We start from the raw sequence: 18,707 nt of genomic DNA on the forward strand, positions 1-18,707 counted from the left end.
AAGAGACCAAAGTATATTTTCAGAGTATTTGTATATACTAAGAGACAGGTTACGAACTTATGAACTTTGTAATGAACTTAACCAAATGTTTACCTTGTTTTTAATTCTCTCTGAACAACTGCTCAAGGTGGTGACTTTAAACTTATTTTGAATTCCACAGCTAAATTCCCTACCTCGTAATATATATCATGAACAAAATTTTATGGCAAAATAGACATCTCTGGGCTTAATTTTACTTGTAGTTATAAAAATGGAGCCTATATATTCACAAATATCTTAAAAGCTGAAAAGCCATTTTTTTTCTACTTAATAATTGCAGAGAATTAACGTTTTGCCTATGGACCCCAGTGCATCTGAATATGTGCTATGCCTAAAATGAACTTCCTATTTCAATATTTTAAATAAAATTTTTATTTTTACCTAAAGTGACTATTAAAGCAGGCGTGGAAATTGTTGCTACTTTTAATAGAGCTGTTAATTACCCTTAAAACACAGACTTAGTAAACTTGAGTTATCAAGACATAAGAGACATGGAACTCAGACTTCAAATTACAAAGTGTGTAGTTTATCTCAATTACTACAGGCAAAGATTTTGTCCTTTGTAGATATATACTATACTGTAGATATAAATTAATAATGGCCCTCAAGTAGAATATATCAATCTCTTAAGATTTTGTTTCTGAAAAAATAAAATCTATTTTAAAGTTTGGATTCCACAGGATCTTCTTGGGGAAAAAAAAAATCAATGTTAAAATGACCATGTTTTGATAATATAATTCTTGCTTCCATTTCTACTAATCTTTAAATTCTTTTTCTGAGAGAAATATCTAAAAAGCTACCATAAAATAATGAAATAATGTTTTGAATAGCTGTTACTAACCATGTCTACCATAAGTGAGAAATACCAAAAAGCTAATTTTTACCACTAAGAATTTAAAATATGTCATCCAATGGCACTAATGACACACAAAGCAACAGCATGAAAATTAAAATAACTACTAGCAAACTTTTCTGATAATATACTCTAAATGCAAATAAAATCACCACCTTTCTTACTATTAAGGCAAATAAAACAAACTAGATGAGCAGTAAGGAAAACATGTAGCTCTCTAAGTACCAAAGCAGTGGTTAGGATTTCAAGGAAATCAATGTCTCAGGAAAGGAAGTCTGTATTTTTTTTTAATCTTTATTAAAGGTTAGTACCATTTATGCAAAATTCCACAATCTCTAATTGTAAATTAGTCTGAACACCACTTGTTCGACCCCTTGTCTCCGTAAAGCATTCAAAGACTACGACATGAAATCGAAGACATGGCCCTTGAAATTCAAGTATTTTTTTTTAAATACAGTTATGTCGTCATAACTTTGGAATTAAAAATACTTACAGTCTCTCCAGTTCCTTAAGATCCTGGAATGCTCCTCTTTCAATGGTGCTAATCTTATTCTCCATAAGCTGACTGAAATGCAAAGTATAATAGGGTCTTAATGTTACCACTCCCCATCTGAGCGAGTTTCATTCAGTTCAGCAACTGAAAACTTGTAACCTCTTTCCCTTTATAAAATCAAGTAGTGCTCTGGTTTGAGCTTTAATATCAAACTTAATGAGTATTTGAGAGAAATCACAGAAGGCGAACAGCATCCACATCACAAAACTTTGGTAGAAAATCCTTATGCATAGTTTCTCACAAGATTTTCTAGCCAAAACTCTGAACCCCCAAGTACAGTCTATCCTGAAGGGCAACCCATGACACTGCAGTTTTGGTGGCTGTTTTTTGGTAAACTGACTTTGGAGTGAGTTCTTAAACTGAAAATAATCAATATACAGCATGTCACCATACACATACTTTAATTCATTTATGGATATACATCAGGAAGTGAAAGATTTCACAACGGCCAAAATGTGTCCTTTAAAAGATGAACACCCAACACACAGTGATCAAAAGTGTTATGTTCACTACAATGTAAATATTTACAGATCTGTGGGTAAAAAGTTTTACATTACATTGAATCTCCAAAGATGGTTCCCTCACAACAAATTTTACCCACTAATTAAAGAATAAACAATATTATAAAGAGTTCAAAGATTCAAAACACAGGAAACGATTCAAAATATAACCAGTGTACTTTTTTTTAATAGAAAAACATTTCCCATCGAAAAGTTGGACTCTCTGGTTTTAAGGTTAGAAATTATATCTAAGTGCCGTTTGCTAGAAAAGTCTTTTATATTAGCAATAATAAAATGCAGACCCACTTAAATTCTTTCTAGTTAATCTCAAATCCTAAAAGTGTATCAAATATCTCACATTACTTATTCATATTGTGAAAGCAATTATTCTACACGTTTATATGCATAAGGCACTTAGGGTATGGTATAGCAAACATTTGAGGTCATTTCTATAATATTGTTTCAATGGCAAGCATCCAACCTTAAAACAAAAGCCAACGTTTTCATCAAAAGCTGTAATACAATGACAAAACAAAAACAAAAAAAGAAAGGAAACAAAGGCCTTTCAAAATTTTATGTTTCTGTCATTGGGACAGTTTTTCAAACTGAGACCAGTAACAATACAAAACATGCAACCTTAAGAACAAAAGAAAATTCTTCAAAATACAGAAGAACATACTTACAGAACTCTTAGGTGTCGAAGACCAGCGAAATCTGTCTTGGTAATCCGTGTGATGTTATTGCCATTCAAATCCCTGAGAGAAAGCAAGAAAATGAAAGTTCCATTTTAGTTCTATCAAGATCCAGTTAAACAAAGAAAAATAAAGACTAAGAACTTTAAGGTGAAAGATCAGTTCCAATTACTAAAATAGCACTACAAGTAAATGAGACAAGGAAGTAGTAACCTCTGAATTTTTTTTTTTTTAATGATTCTTAACAAGTTTACAGAGCCCATGCTTACTGGCATCTGACAAGAGCATGAAGCAATTATGTTATCAGAAGTCCTCTTTTGTGTGTGTATGGGGGCGCTTTCAATTTTTGTTTTCATGAGGATGTGTAAATTAATTTCACAGGTCTTCTATTTATTATGGTCAGGCACACCCCGAAAAAGTTCCCTTCAGGAAGTTCACAAGAATAATTTTCTAATGCTACCCAGGAAGGATTTTTTTCTTTTTTTCTTTTTTTTTTTTAAATTCTACCCCGAGGTGGCACGGTGGCTAAACTTCCTAAGGCAAAGAAAAAAGTTAGAGTGCCATCAAAAGAGCCGCACTTCAAAGACTTGCATTTATAGGCATTTACCTTCCAACAATTCTATGTTTGTATGAAAACTAAACTCTTCATTTGCAGCTCAGGGAACCCCGCTGTGACGGTGAAGTCAAAACTACCAGAGGAGGCAATCATGGAAAGAGATTCAGGCCCTGACATTTTTGTTCGGATTTCAGCACCACGTTCCCTTCGAGTCACCACCCCCTTTTCTGGCATCTTGGGTCAAGATCTAAACTTGCCCTGGTTCCAATCATTTCAAGTAAAACCAGGCTTTTTTTTCCTTCTTTTTTTTGCTGCGGTTTGAATGTCCTCCTTCCCGTTAAGTTTTTCTCTTGCCTCGGAGTTGAAAACCTCATGCTGGAAATTTGTATGTAAAGCGCTGACTTTGTCAATGATGGAATCCTACCAGCCGGCCCTGTGCAAACTATTTTCTGAAAACTTTCTTGATTCCCTCCTAGGGATCTTTTTTGGTTCCTTTTCGCCCAGGCACCCCAAACTCTGTTACTATTTTGTTCTGGGCACACTCCCTTTTTGAGTAAGACACGTTAGTGCCCAAACTTTACACTTTTTTTTTTTTTTTTTGCAGAGCACGAAATGACAAGTGCGACAGCAGACTCCCCAACCCACTCCCCACGCCGAGCAAAGTGCCACCGAGCTGCTCCGACCATCCTTGGGGCCTTTTAGGGCTTCTGCCGTAGCACGCATCCCTGTCCCCCGCCCCACAGAGGGGCCCCCGCCCGCCCAGCGCGGGGCCGGAGATGCGGGGCGCAGGCCAGGGCGGCGCGAAGGGCAGCGAGGGCTCGGGTCTGGCCTTGGGGCAGCCTTGGGGCGGCCTTGGGGCTGGAAGCTGCGGCGGGGAGCGAGGCGGGTCGCAGGGGGAGCGCCTGCAGGGCCCGGCGGGTCCCTCCGCGGGGCGCAGCCGGGGGCGAGCGCGGCGCCCGGGGCGCTCACAAAGGGAAGGGCTGCGGGCCGCGGGCAGGGGCGCCTCGGGAGCCGCGGGCCGTCCCCGTCCCCGTCCCCCGTCCCCGTCCCCCCGCGGCCGCCCTGACTTCTTCATTAGAGATCCGCGGAGACAGGGAGGCGGGGATGTCTGCGGGCAGCCGAGCGGGGCGCGGGGAGCGGCGGCCACGTGAGCGCGCGCGGAAACTGCCAGAAAGGTGGACGGGGGCCCCGGGGAGGGGGTGCCGGGGAGGGGCCCGCGGGGAGGGGGCTCTGCGGAGGGGGCTCCGCAGGGAGGGCTCCGCGGGGAGGGGGCGCCCAGGGAAGGGGTCCGCGGGGAGGGGGCGCTGCGGAGGGGGCTCCGCGGGGAGGGGGCGCTGGGGAGGGGGCGCCCAGGGAAGGGCGTCTGGGGAGAGGGCGCTGGGGAGAAGGCTCCGCAGGGAGGGGTCCGCGAGCAGGGGGCACCCGGGGAGGGGGCGCCTAGGGGAGGGCGCCCCGGGGCTCCGTGGGGAGGGCAGGTTCGGGCTGGGAGCGGCCCTAAGTTGGCCCACGCGGGGTGGGGGTGCGGGTGCGGGTGCGGGCGGGGGTGGGGGCAGGCCCTCCTCCCCGGGTCCGGGGCATCCCGCCCTCCGCGGCCTGCACAAGCGCCCCCGGGGGGCCCCCGCCGCCCCACGACCCTCCCTGCGCAGCCCTCCATCCCGGGGAGGGGGGGTGGCACGAAGCCGGGGAGCGGAGCCCTCTGCGTCCCGAGGTTCCCCCCCCCCCGCGGCGACACAAGCTGGGGTCCGGACCCGACCCCGGCCACCGCAAGGTGACTCCGTTTGGGGAACACAGTGGCGCGTCCCTTGGTCCGGCCGCCCGCGAGGGCTGGTCCCCGCGCCCCCCGCGCCCCGCGCCGCAGGCCCCACGGCCGCCGCGGGAGGCGAGGGGCTGCCGGAGGGGGGGCAAGGACCCGGCGCGGCTGGCGGCCCCCCTCCCCCGCCCTCCGCCCTCCGCTCCCCGCTCCCCGCTCCCCGCGCGGCGCCCTCGGGTCCCTCGCCCTCCCGGGGAGTCGCGGCCGGGACGCGCGCAGAGGCGCTGCCCAGGCGCGGGCGGGCGGGCGGGCGGGCGAGCCGCGGAGCCCCGGGGCCCGGGGGGGGGGGGGCGGGGGTACTCACAGCCTCTCGGTGTTGCGGGGGATGCTCCTGGGCACGCTGCGCAGCGCCAGCCCGTGACAGTCCACGGTGCTGCCCGAGCAGGAGCACTGCGCCGGGCACGCCTGCGGCGCCGCCTCGCCCAGGATCAGCAGCACGAGCCCCAGCGACACGGGCAGCGCCCGCCGGCCGGCCCCGCGCATCTTCGCCCGCGGGCGCCGCGGCTTCGTCGGCGGCTCGTCGCTCCGCGTCTGCGGCCCCGGGTCGGGGTGCGGGTCCGGGTGCGGGTCCCGGCGGGCACGGGCGGCGGAGCGGGCGCAGGTACGCGCCGCCCCGGCAACTTTCGCCGCGGGCGATCCGGCGGCCGCGCCGAGGCCACGAGGACGCCCCCGGGCCGGGGGCCGAGGACCCCGCGCCGCGAGCCCCGGGGGCTCAAGCTGGCGGCGGCGGAGCGGGGGGGAGGGCGGCGCCGGCTGCTCGGACCCCCCCGCGGACGCGGTGCCAGCGCGGAGGCCGGGCCGGGGGCGGGGGCGGCGGCTCGGTCGCGGCGGGCTGCCCGGAGCTACAGGGCGCGGGGGCCCCGCGAGCGCGCCGGGGGGGCGGGCATGGCGCGCGGGGGCGCTCGGGGCTCAGGCGCGGCTGCGGCGCGGCCTCCCGACAGCGCGGACCGCGGGGCGCCGCCTCCCGACAGCCGGGGGCGGGCCGCGAGCACACATGCACTCCGCCGGAGGAGGTCGCGCCGGGCCCGCCTCCCGCCCGGCGTCCTTGGCGACGCTCCGCGCCCGGGCCCGGGCCTTCCCGAGGTCACGCCGACGAGACAAAAGGGCAGCGGGGCCGCAGCGCCCGCCAGGCGGCACCCCGACCCGGGGAGCGCGGGGTCCCCCGGCGGCTGGGTGCGCGGGCCGGGGGCGGGCGTCCGCGTGCGGGTGCGGGTGCCGCCGCGCAGTCCCGGCGGGCGTCCAGGTGGTGGTGGTGGCGGCGGCGGCGGCGGCGGGCGGGGGGGCTCCGCCGCTCCGAGGACGGCGCGGTCCGCTGCGCGCGCGCGTGTCGGCCCCTCGCGTGTCCCGGGGGCGCCGCAGCTCCGCCGCAGACACCTGATGGCAGAGGCGGCCGCAGCCCCTCGGCCGCCCCGCGACGCCGCCCGGCGCGCGCCGCTCCCCGAAGCGCAGGAACTTTTCCGAGGCTCCGGGCCCCGCGCCCCGCGGCCGCCTTCCCGCCGACGTCGCGGCGCCGCGCGGCTCCCGGGGCTGCACCTGCCTCGGCGCCTCCGCGCGCCTCCTCCGCGGGGAGCGACCCCGAGCTCCGGGCAGCGCCGGAACAATAGGGCGGGCGCAGCGGCCCCGGCTGCGGGAGGCTGGGTCTCGGGCGCCCGCGCAGCCTTGTCTTCAGCGCTCCCGCCGCGCCCGCCGAGCTCGGCCGCCGCCGCCTGCGCCCGGGAGCCGCGGCGCTCCCATCACCCGCCGCCGCGGGCCTCCGCCGTCCGCGCGCCGCGAGCCCAGCAGCCCAGTCCCAAGTTCGGCCGCCGCGCGCCTTATATGGGCGGCCGAGCGCCCGCCCCCGCCCCGCCCCGCCCCGCCCCGCCCCGCCCCGCGCGCCCCGCCCCGCCCCCGCCCCGCGCGCCCCGCCCCGCCCCCGCCCCGCGCGCCCGGCGCCGCCCCCGGCACCTCGCCGCCCGCAGAGGTGAGGCCCGGGCTGCGGGCGCGGCCCCGCGCGGGGTGCGGGAGGGGAGGGGGGAGGGGGGGAGGGGCGCCCCCGCTCCGAGCTGCCCCGCGGGGAGGGGGAGGGGAGGGGAGCGCTGCGGGCGCCCTGGCTGCCGCTCCGCCCTGCGCCCCGGGGGCTGCCCCGGGGAGGGGGGGGCGCGCAGCGACCGAGAAGCCCGGAGACGGCGGCGGCGGGGGGGGTGGGGGGGGTGGAGGGAAGGAAAAAAAAAAAAAACAAGAAAAAAAAAAAAAAGCCCATTGTACCGAAATAGACCTGCCTGCGCTCGCGGACGCACACATGCGCACCGGGGGGAGCTCCGAAGTTCAGAGTTTGTGCAAGTTTGGCGGCGCCTCGCCCGCCGTCCGGTCCCCGGGAACCCTCCCCGCGGCGGCGCGCGCTCGGACGGGCCCCGCGGGCGTCGCGGACACGCGGGATGCTCCCCCTCCCCCTCCCCCGCCCCCTCCCCCGCCGCGCGACTCGCTCCCTACGGCCCTAGCAACACGCGGTGCGAGCGGGAGGGCTCGCTTACCTGGGGGAGGGTCTGGCATCCCCCCCCCCCCCACTGTGCTTTGAAACACCATTTCCCTGCTTCTTGCCTTTTTGTGTGTGCGATGCGCGGCTGGCGACTGCTGCACGCTCGTGCTCCCCGCTCCTTCCCCAGCAAAAGCCAATGTCCCTCCGGAGTTGAAAGGGTAAGTGGAGGGGTGGGCTCCTCGGGGGGGCCCCCCCGGCACCCCGTCCCCTCCTCGCCTGCGCCCTCGCACCGCACCCCACGAGGCGTCCGGGAGGCCCTGCGAGCCCCCCCGGGATGCGCCCCCCCAGGATGCCCCCCCGCAGTGCGAGAATTATCTGTGGATCTGCCCCCCCCCCCCAGAGCAGGAGGATCTGTCCAATTCCCTTCTGTATCCCCAGCATCTCCCACGATGCCTGCCTGCCACGTAGTCGGTGCCCTGAAAACTGACCCATTTGTTTTGAACATAAGAATGTATGTACTTCATCTGAAATTTCACCAGTATTCAAATAAACCTTCCCCCCCCCCTTAAGTTTTCCAAAATGTCTTTTAATTTCCAAAAGGTCTGTTAGGCTGTCTCTACCTATTCGTTTTGCCAGCTCTGGAAATCCTAAAGCTGTTCTGAGGACATTTCCAAAGACAGGGAACCCATTCAATAAAACCAAAGGGGAACTCTTAGGATTACTCATTTTAATGCCATAGATTTATGTTGCTCTGTTCTTTTAAAGACTTGAAAACACTTAACATTTATTAACTCATTTGTCCTTCTAGGTTTTAGCTTAAAGGTCTGTTATGTAACTTCTTTAAGAAGGTGAAAGTGGAAGGCATACTCACGTTTCCTTGTAAGGCTAATGAGTTAAAGAATAAGTGCTTGTGAACGACCAAGTGTTCTTCCAACACCCTACCCCAGCGCCAGCGAATTTTCTTTATTCTCTACCAATAAATCATGTGGTTGAAATATATTTACTGCCGCTCTAATTAATTTAATTTCATGACTCTGATATCTTGTCAGCAGCAAGATGTATTTATGTTCAACTTTATCCGCCACCTAGAAACATTGTTCTGCATTTTAATTGCAAAAACATATCTTGCATTCCAATACTTGCAATTAATTTTATATATATATATACACACACACACATATAGTTGCACCAGTGAAAGTCATAAACATGAGTTCAAGTTTGATTCTTTGTCTGGCTCACTTTCCATTCTGCCTAAAGCCAAGTAAAGAACTGAAAATAACATTTGTAGCAACATGCCTATTGGAACACATTTTTAAATTCGATGGAAATTTAAATAAGAAGATATGTCCAATGGATTTCATGAAGAAGAAAAGGGAGACTGCAGCTAAATTCCTGAGCAACGTGGCACAGTAATTTCTCTCTGTTATCAACTTTTGAGTTAATAAAGGGAAATTTATACATGAGTGACCAGGTTTCTAATTTCTAAAGCTATTCTTGTAGTAGGGTGTTTTTTGGAAGCCTTGAATGCTTCAAGACCAGTAACTTCTAGGTCTTTGGTTTCCTAGATTATGTTGCTCCCAAATGAGATCCCAATTTCTCTTTGGCTGTATTAGACCCATCCTGAAGAAAGCCTTCTGTGGTGCCTCTTGTCACCACATGAGGTCTCCATAAATCCTGACCTGAATTAAACAGAAGTGGAAACCACTGGAGTCAATATTCAAGTCTCCTATTATGTTGAGAGAGAGAGAGAGAAAAAAAAAAAAAAATCCGGTTGCTACGACAATTTAGGAAACAATTTAGACAATTAAAAAATCATACAGTTAAAAAGTAAAAAGCAAGCCTTCTCTCAATTTGCATTTTCTTTGGAGAAATGGATGCATGAAATTGGGACATATGGAGAAAGGGAATAAGAAAACGAATTGATGAAAAAGGGGTAAATATGAGTGAAAGCAAAGATAGTAATAGCATTGGTCAAATTCACGAAGCTAACCAAATAATTTTGTGGCTCTCACTGCCTTCATGCTACTATTTTCCATCGTTGCAAAATGTGCTCATGGTAAATACCTAATTTTTCTTACAATATCTTTGCATTTGAAATACAAATATGGAACCCCAGACTCACGGAGATTGAGATTTAACTAAATTTAGTTTTCATGCACCCCAAGCACGGAGCCATTTGATACAGTTAAAACCACAGTGTAACGGTGTGGGGTTGCTATTTTACTGGTATTCAGGTGAGGACACTGGTCTTTAGTCAGGTCTGATAAAACGGCACAGCTGAAATCAGAACCCGAGTTCTCCTCTGACCTCAAACCTCAATTGGTTCTCCTACACATGGCTATCCCTAGAGATCCGCTGAAACTCTCAGGGATCAAGGAATCTACAATTCATCAGGAACTGGAGATGTGCACATCTCTCCACGTGCTCTATTTATGGTCATCTAAGAAGAGTAGGGGAGAGCTAGGGTCTGCAGGAGTGGCACCCCAAGTAATATCCCAGCAGCTTCAGGAGTCGGCTTAACCTTTGAGATGACTCTCTAGGGCAGTGCTCGCAGAGTATGGCTCCTGGACCAGAAGCATCAACAACACCAGAGAGGTAGCTGGAGATGCAAATGTTCAGACCCCACCTCAGACCCACAGAATCAGAAACTCTGGGGGTAGAGGCCAGCAATCTGGGTCTAAACGAGCCCTCCAAGTGGTTTTGACGCCCGCTGAAATTGGAGAACCACTGCTTTCTAGAGCTACTTTGTGGTTACATCTGAGCCACTTAAGTATAGAGAATTAAACAGTACTGAGTGATGGTCGGTGCCTGCTAAGCGGTCTTCTCCTTGCCGGGCATTTGACAAGTGCACGTTCCTGGTCACCTCTAGGGGGCACCAGAATATTTTTATGCAGGGCCCCACAGAGGCAACAAAAGCTTAGGCTCCTTTTCCCAAAGAAATGGCCTTGGGAAGTGAGAACAGCTTCAATCTCAACAGGCTGCCCTAATTATTACGTGTCAGCCAGTTAACAAAATTCACCATATTTATGTTTTCTTCTAGTTTATAGTACATAATGTGGGAATGACGATAACCACTGTTGATGATTATCGTGAAGATTAAGATGATATGTGTCAAATTGACACAGCACAGTGCCTGGCATAGACCGAGGTGCTCAGTAAATAAAAAGCAATATCACTGGGATCCCTGGGTGGCGCAGCGGTTTGGCGCCTGCCTTTGGCCCAGGGCGCGATCCTGGAGACCTGGGATCGAGTCCCACGTCGGGCTCCCTGCATGGAGCCTGCTTCTCCCTCTGCCTGTGTCTCTGTCTCTCTCTCTCTGTGACTATCATAAATAAATATAAAAAAAAGCAGTATCACTTTATTTTTTTAGTCATTACTACTGCGATGAATAGGTAAATATGTCTAAAATATCTTATTTCTGCTGAGAATAGATTAGATATGTCCATTAACAGTTACGATGATCTTGTCCTGAGCCCTGGGGAACCCAGAGGTGGGCAGGATGCGGGCTCTACTTTCAGAGTAGAAGAAAGACCCTGCCCTCCCCAGGCCTACAGTAATCCATGAGCAAAAGAGTCGAGATGAATACTGTTAGTTTCACGATACTTATATCCCATGATACCCTTTGAGGGGGTGAAGCTGGCTTTCCATTCCATAATAAAAGAGCTTGTGGGTGGTTTGGTAAAATTAAAACAAAAAATCTAAAACCTGGATATGCGGCTAAATGGGAATGCTTGGGAAGCTTTGGCTTAAGTCCCTCAGACTTTCCGGCCAGTTTCTCTCATTTACATAATGTTGGGATTAGGCCAGCTGAACCATGATCACTTCCCAGAGTGTAGGAATAATAATACATGTATTAAGTAATGTCTGTGTTTCAAACACTTAGCTTCTTTATGCTCACAACAGTCTTCTGAGTTAGAGGCTATTTTGATCCCCCATTTATACTTAAGAAAACGTGGGTTCATAGGAACTCATTCAATTGGTCATGTTCTTAGCACATGGCAAAGTAGGAAGTAGAATTCTGGTCTGGCACCAAAAATCTCATTTTATAAACATCGTGATACACTGTTTCTCAAATCCTATCATTTAAGTATACTGTGTGATGACTTGTTCTGTATATAATTAAGGCAAAAATGTTTTAGGAGAGGTAAAGATGGAGTGAAGAGGCATTTGAACACTAAATATATAATATACTTGGGCGAGAACAGCAACAACAAAAAAGAGTAAAAGGAATAGTTAATACCCAATAAGGCAGGTTACAAAAGCACATTAATGTTAAAAAAAGCCCAAAGGAAAATATATAGAAACATTTTAATGGTTTTATGAGGTTAAAATAAATTTGCAAGAATTTAACCATTAAGGGAAAAGGAAATACTGTTGTAAATTGTTTTAAGTTGCCTGATCTTTTGACTCTACAAAGTCTGAAAACGTGCCTCCTGGATTTTCACAAAAGAAAAAAAAAATCTTCCTGTGTTACGTGGGAACACCTTCTGTAGGCTCCTGCTAGTTTAAAAAACGTCGACCTTCCTGCTACGAGGTCATAATTACAGGCTAAAATTATGAAGAATTTGCTCTAGTCTACTATAAACTCAAAATATTTTCAGATCCCAAGGCTAAACATTATATATTTTAGGGAATAGTCAACTCTGATTAACAGAGGCTCTTCATAATCACTATTAGAAAATTGTAGTTCAAAGCACATGGCTGCCTGGTGGCCAAAAAGCCATTTTCTCAGAGAAAGAGTCACAATAGCGTCTTAGGTGAGCTACTGGCAAACTTTTTCCTGTAAAGAAACAGACAGTAAGTGTCTGTTAAGCCAATGGGCAAAGTTAAGAATATTATACAGACTCCAGTATAATGAAGAGAAAACAAATTTCTACAAATGTTTTGCTGATGTAATTAAATACATCACAGTTGGTTACAATTCTTTGGTAATATAAATTTACTTAATGAGAATTATGGAAGTATTTTTAGAGGGATACTATTTCATTTAATTGGGATCCAACATAAGTAATTCCTATCATCAAATCAGTTGCTGAATTGAATACACAAAAAATCATTTTTAGCTCACTAGCAATACAAAACATGTGGCAGGTCCAATTGAGCTTCAGTCCAAAAAGGTGGTTATTCGATGTGAGAGGTCATAGTTTCCTAAAGGGTTACGTTAAAATTCAAAGGGATGTTGTAAAGATAGAAGCTCTGAGCTCCAAAGTGGCTGCTCTGTGACAGGCAGTAAATGTCTTCCTCAGTATTATCTACTGCTCTCTCCAGTTCTTCAGCTCTGAAATGCAATTCTGCAAAAGCGTTTAAAGAAAATTTAAATTCATTTCATTTTAACGTAAAATAAATTAGTACAAGATACGTTGCATATCCATTTCTTGCATGTGCTTATCTGTTGAACCAGATGGTCCTCATATATAGGATGAAGATAAGAGTAAGTAACATTTATTAAGTATTTACTATGTGCAGGCATTATTCCAAGTGTTTTACTTCATATTCTCACTTGATCCTCCTTGAACACTGTATTACCTAAGGGACAAGGATGTTGAGGGACAGAAAGGTTGAGTAACTTGCCCACGTGATGGTGGGGATGAGGGAAATGAAGTTAGGAAAGGTTACATAACCTGGGTGAGGTTACTCAGTTAGGAAAGGGTAGAGCTAGCACCCCAACCCAAGCAATCAGGGGCCAAAGCACGAGGCCTCTTACTAATTCACGAGTCCTAGGAAATTCACGGTAACAAAATGAAAATGATGCATATGAAAGGACGATGTAAACTGTAAAATAATGTATTAATATTCTTATTCGCTCTGCAACTATTTTTAATTGAAGATGGTGAATGTGGAAAACAACATATAGACATTCAGTCAAGAATCACTGGGCTGAATATAATCTGACTTGAGCCAAACCCTTTTATCTCCTTCTTTCCATAGTAATAGGATTCTTTCATTTCTCTTTCATGACTTGGGATACACTCTCCTCATATAAAAGGGAATAAAACAAAAGGGATATTTTTTACACTAAAATGACATGGAGATTCTATAATATATTTTCTATGTAAATACAGGAAAAACATTATGTAAAGAAGAACCTCTGAGTATAAACAGAGTTTGACTTTTCAGGAAGTACAGTGTCTGAAGAGATAGAAATACTATGTTACGTGTTGCTAACCAGTCACATCTTATTGTGTAAGAAGAATCAACTCAAAGCTGTGTGTTCCTCCTTATGATTGTAAGGTAACACAACTGAAAAATATTCTTAACGTGTGATTGCCCAAGCAGTATAATGAAAAATCATGAAAAATAAAATGTGAGTTTAATGCATTTTAAAGAGCATATCAGAATAAAATAACATCTAAAAGCTTGTTTGTTCATTCCAAATTGCTTTATTTGGGGGATGAATCTCTTCAGAATTATAGCCATACCTCTTTTGTGTGTGCATGGATAAGTCTCACCTATATATTCCTCGTCTTTAGTGTCTTTGCCAGGATCTTAATTTTCATTTTTCTTTCTTAAACTATACTATGTGGAAAATAGGAGATTATGTATTATCTTACCTCAAAGAAGTTGATGAGGTTAAATAAGATAATACGTAAAACCCTTGGAGACTTTCGGTCCTGAAACAAGAGGGCATGGGCTCACAGATCCCACTCTTCCTCTTTGAGTAAATGCCCTTTAAATACCCCAACAGGCAGTGACAAAAGGGCCCAGAGAGCTAGGAGAAGAAGAGGACGAACTGGCTAGGAAGCTCAGGAACTGAGGAATGACAGCACTGTGTCCTGGTTTTTCCTTCTTTCTCAGTGCCAGAAAAGGGCAAGCCTGTGAGAGTCCTAATGGGGAACCTGAACCCCTGATCCTTCCTAGGGCATCAGCTGGCTGAGACCTGCCTCCCAACTGCTGCTGCAAGATGATCACCGGGACACCAGTAGGGAAGTGGATCCACCCCCCAGGGAGGTGTTAGTGGAACCCAGCATTCCCCTGCCCTATGCACAGTGGCATGAGAGACCCAGGCCCAGAGTCTTGTGGCTCTCCATCATCCCCTCGTAGCCCCCACTCTCGCCCCCCAGCAGAAGATGACCCAGGATATTATTTCAGCTCCTTCAGGCAGCACAGTAGGGACTGAGTAGGAGCCCCAGCAGCACCAGGAGAGCAAAACAGACCAGAATTGCATTGCAAAGGCTCTGAAAACTAAAGTCCACATAAGTAGGCCGGGACCTACATGCTAAATCTAAACACAGCGACTACAAGCTAAAATAGAAGATTTAAATAGGATCAAGAGTCTCCTAACATAGCCAAAATGTCCAAGATGCAATAGGAAAAATCACCCACCCATCATACAAAGAACCCAGAAAACCACAATTTGAATGAGAAAAGACAATTAACTGATGCTAATCAGATGGTGAAAGGGGATATCAAGACATTCTTAGGTGTGAAAATAAATTGTCTTGCCAGCAGACCTACCCTAAGGAAATGGCTAAAGGACATTCTTTAAGACAAAAAGAAATAATAAAGAATGGAATCTTAGAACATCGGGAAGAAAGTAAAAACAACGGAAAGAGTAAAGATATGGGTACAGACAGTATATTTTCCTTCTCTTTCCTTCTCAAATAAGTAAATCATATTTGATGATTACAGTGAAATTGCAATACTGTATGATGTTATTCTCAGTGTTTGTAGAGGAAATAGTGAAGACAATAGTATCATAAACGGTGAGAGTAAAGAGAAAGGGAGGTAAAGTTTCTGTGCTTCACTCAAACTGGTAAAATGTCAACATTAGCAGACTGTGATAAGTTATGTACATACAATGTAATACCTAAAACAGCCACAAAAAAGTGTACAGACATACTCGAAAACACTATAGAGATATCAAAATGGAGTTCTGAAACATGTTCAAATAACCCGTAAAAACAAAAAACAAAAGAAAGAAAGAAAGAGAAAGAAAGAAAGAAAGAAAGAAAGAAAGAAAGAAAGAAAGAAAGAAAGAAAGAAAGAAAGGAAGGAAGGAAGGAAAACCACTAAAAACAAATAGAAAACAAAAAGAGAATGACAGACTTAGGCTCTAACATATTTCAATTATTACATCAAATATAAGTGATCTAATTGTGCCAACTCAAAGAAACAGATTGGCCGAGCAGATTGAAAATCACGACCCGACTGTGTGCTGTTTGTAAGAAACTCACTTGAAATATTATGAATAGGTAAGTAGAAAGTAAAAGGATGGAAAAATGTATACCATGCAAACCTTAATCAAAAGAAGGTAGGAGTGGTTATATACACATCAAATAAAGTGGATTTCAGAGCAAAGAAAATTACTAAAGACAGAAAAGGACATTGTATACTGATACTGTTATGTCTTCTGGCCAATCTGCCCAGAAGACGTAATGTTCCAAAATATTTATGCAAAATTATAGAGATGAAAATGCATTAGGGGTTAGGAGAGGTCGAGGGGAGGTGAAGAACACACATGGGGGAGAGTGGATGCGACTACAAAGAAGTAGCAAGAGGGAGCCTTAGGGAGATGGTTCAGTAAAGTATGTTGATTGTGGTGGTGGTTACATCACCAACCCACGCATGTGATAAAATTGCCCAGAGCTACACACCCGCACGCAAATGCAGAATAATGGGTGAAATCTGAATTAATTCTGTGTGCTGTACCAGTGTCAATATCCTGGTTTTCATACTGTACACCAGTTCTGTAAAGTGCTAATAGTGGGGAGGCAGGGTGGTGAGTCCATGGGACTCCCCTCTACATTTCTTTGTGACTTCCTATGACTTGAAAAAAAAAGCAAAAACACCCAAGAACCCAAAATTACATCCTGAATTATTCCATCTGTCTAACATTGTTGACATCACGAGAAGGAAAAGTAAAAGTCTTTATTCCTAAACAGCATGTAGGGCTGAGGATTGCGTATAGAGACACTGGAGGGTAGAGACGGGAATGTCCTAAAGGAGTCCTAAGTATGGGCTTTGGGCTGAGAGAGAGAGAGAGGAGAGGTGTGGAAGATCCTGAGTGGGGAAGGAGGAAGGAGGAGAAGGAGAAGAGGGGAAGACTAGGGTAAGAAGGGGGCTAAAGGCCATAACTGGAGGAAGGGAAGTAATAGTAACTGAGAAGAACGTGAGGAGTGTGTGCGCGCAGGGCTGTACGAGAATAAGACTCGACAAAGTGTAGGAAGGATTTCCGGGGGAGAAAGGGTGCTGGCCATCCCGAGTGGATGCTATGGGAGCCAGAACTGTTCAGGGGAGATATAAAGGAAACGTGTGCACGAAGAGGCAGACAGTGATCAGAGCTACACGTGGTGCAGGAAGCAGGACGACGGGACTGTCACGGATGGCCCGAGAGTTTTTTTTTTTGAGGAAGCTGTGGCTAGAACTCTACACGTGGAGGGGATTCCTGGCACTGTTCTCAATTAGCTGTGGGGACTTGGGAGAGCCCTGGAAGCCAGCTGAGCCTTTGGCTCTTGATCTGTGGAATGATGAGATGATTCTTCCAACATCCTTCAAGCTGTAACAGTCTATGATTTCATCGTCACTACATGGAACAAACAGGGAAAATGTGTTGAGAGGCTTTCTTCATTGTCACATCGTTGATAACAGCAAAGACTTAAAACGTCTTCGCTGGTGTGTGGTTTTTCACATTAGGAAAAGCAAAGCAAAGGGCAAGTGCTGGTTGAGGTAGGCTGGTGGGAACAGGGCGGAAAACAGCAGAAAAGTTGAATACATGCATTGCCCGTGAGATGTACAATGGTACAGCTGCTAAAGAAAATAGCTTAGCATTTCCGAAAGAAAGAAAGAAAGAAAGAAAGAAAGAAAGAAAGAAAGAAAGAAAGAAAGAAAGAAAGAAAAAGAAAACTGAATGCTGGCCATACAATGTAGCATTCCTAGATATTTATCCCCCAAAATAAGAATTTATTTCCACACGAGAGCCTGTACACAAGTTTTTATAGCAGCTTTATTTGTAGTAGCCAAATCCTGTAAACAGCCAAAATGGTCTACACCAGAAGAAGGATCTAGCAGTTGTACACCGAGAACCATGGAATACGACTGACAATAACAAGCAACACGCTGTTGACTCAACAGCATGGGTGGACCTCGGAGGCCTTGGGTTGACCGAAAAAGCTAGTCTCAAAAAGCCATTTACCATATGGTTACATTTAAAAGAATGTTCTCAAAAATGACGAAATCTCAGAGATGGAGAACCAATCAGTGGTTGCCAAGTGGCAGAAATGGTTAAGAGGAGGAGCGTGGAGCCCTTTGCGGCGATGAAGTAGTCTTGCACCTTGACTGGAGCGGTGATGATACAAATCAATGTCGGGGAACCACACACACACACACACACACACACACACACACACACACTGTACCAAGTACATGCTTGTGTTGTGATATTGTGCTGTATTGATTTCGATACTGTTGTACAACTAAGACGGAGCCATTGAAGGAAACTGGGTGAAGTGTACCCAGCAGCTCTTTGTGCTACCTCTGACAAGTCCTGTGAGGCTGTAATTAATTCAAAATAGAAAAGTTACAAGCAAAAAAATAATAAAATAAAATAAAATAAAATAAAATAAAATAAAATAAAATAATAAAATAAAATAAAATAAAATAAAATAAAATAAATAAAATAAAATAAAATAAAATAAAATAAAATAAAATAAAATAAAATGAAAAGTTACAAGCAGTGTCAACATCTAGAAGGTGGTCATAGCATTGCCAATAAAAACGCTGGCTTTGTACTTGATTTGCCTGAATTTCAATCTAGGTTATACAACTTAATAGTTTTATGACCTTGGCTTAAATGTTCGTCCTTTTTGGGAGCATCTGCCTTTGGCTCAGGGCATGACCCCGGGGTCCCGGGATCGAGTCCCACGTCGGGCTCCCTGCATGGAGCCTGCTTCACCCTCTGCCTGTGTTTCTGTCTCTTTCTCTGGGTCGCTTATGAATAAATAAATAAAATCATTTTTAAAAAGTTATTTTTTATTACTCTCTAATACTGGGATCATCCTAGTACTTATTTCAAGAGATTATCCTGATGTTTAAGTGAATTGATGTAAGTTAATTGCTTAGAATGTGGCAAGGCACATACAAAGTGCTCAATGAATATTATCCATCATTACAGATAAATTTTATATTATGGTTATAATGATTCTTGTAAGTGTTATTGTTTCTCCATCTGGTTACTTTCTTCTCTTTCTCTCTCTCTCTTTTTGAAAAGGGACTTTTTATTACTTTCACATACAGAAAATTCAAGTGTCCAC

The 18,707-nt window shown here is 47.1% G+C and overlaps 1 protein-coding gene across 4 annotated transcripts in view; it reads right to left on the reverse strand.

Annotated features, from left to right (window-relative positions):
* Nucleotides 1-5,516, reverse strand: part of SLIT2 (slit guidance ligand 2) — a 348,857-nt gene extending 343,341 nt beyond the window's left edge. For 2 of the 4 annotated variants that reach the window (XM_072809379.1, XM_072809365.1), the window contains exons 1-3: nt 5,308-5,516; nt 2,629-2,700; nt 1,386-1,457 (exon numbers count right to left, since the gene is read on the reverse strand). In XM_072809379.1, coding sequence (XP_072665480.1) covers nt 1,386-1,457; nt 2,629-2,700; nt 5,308-5,486 — 323 coding nt within the window. In that variant the 5' untranslated portion in view covers nt 5,487-5,516. The remainder of the gene's footprint in view (nt 1-1,385; nt 1,458-2,628; nt 2,701-5,307) is intronic. The other 2 variants (XM_072809373.1, XM_072809357.1) reach the window with 1 other exon arrangement.
* Nucleotides 5,517-18,707: the final 13,191 nt, after the last annotated feature.

This window comes from Canis lupus, chromosome 2 (assembly GCF_048164855.1).
Source record: "Canis lupus baileyi chromosome 2, mCanLup2.hap1, whole genome shotgun sequence".
Lineage (NCBI taxonomy): Eukaryota > Metazoa > Chordata > Mammalia > Carnivora > Canidae > Canis > Canis lupus.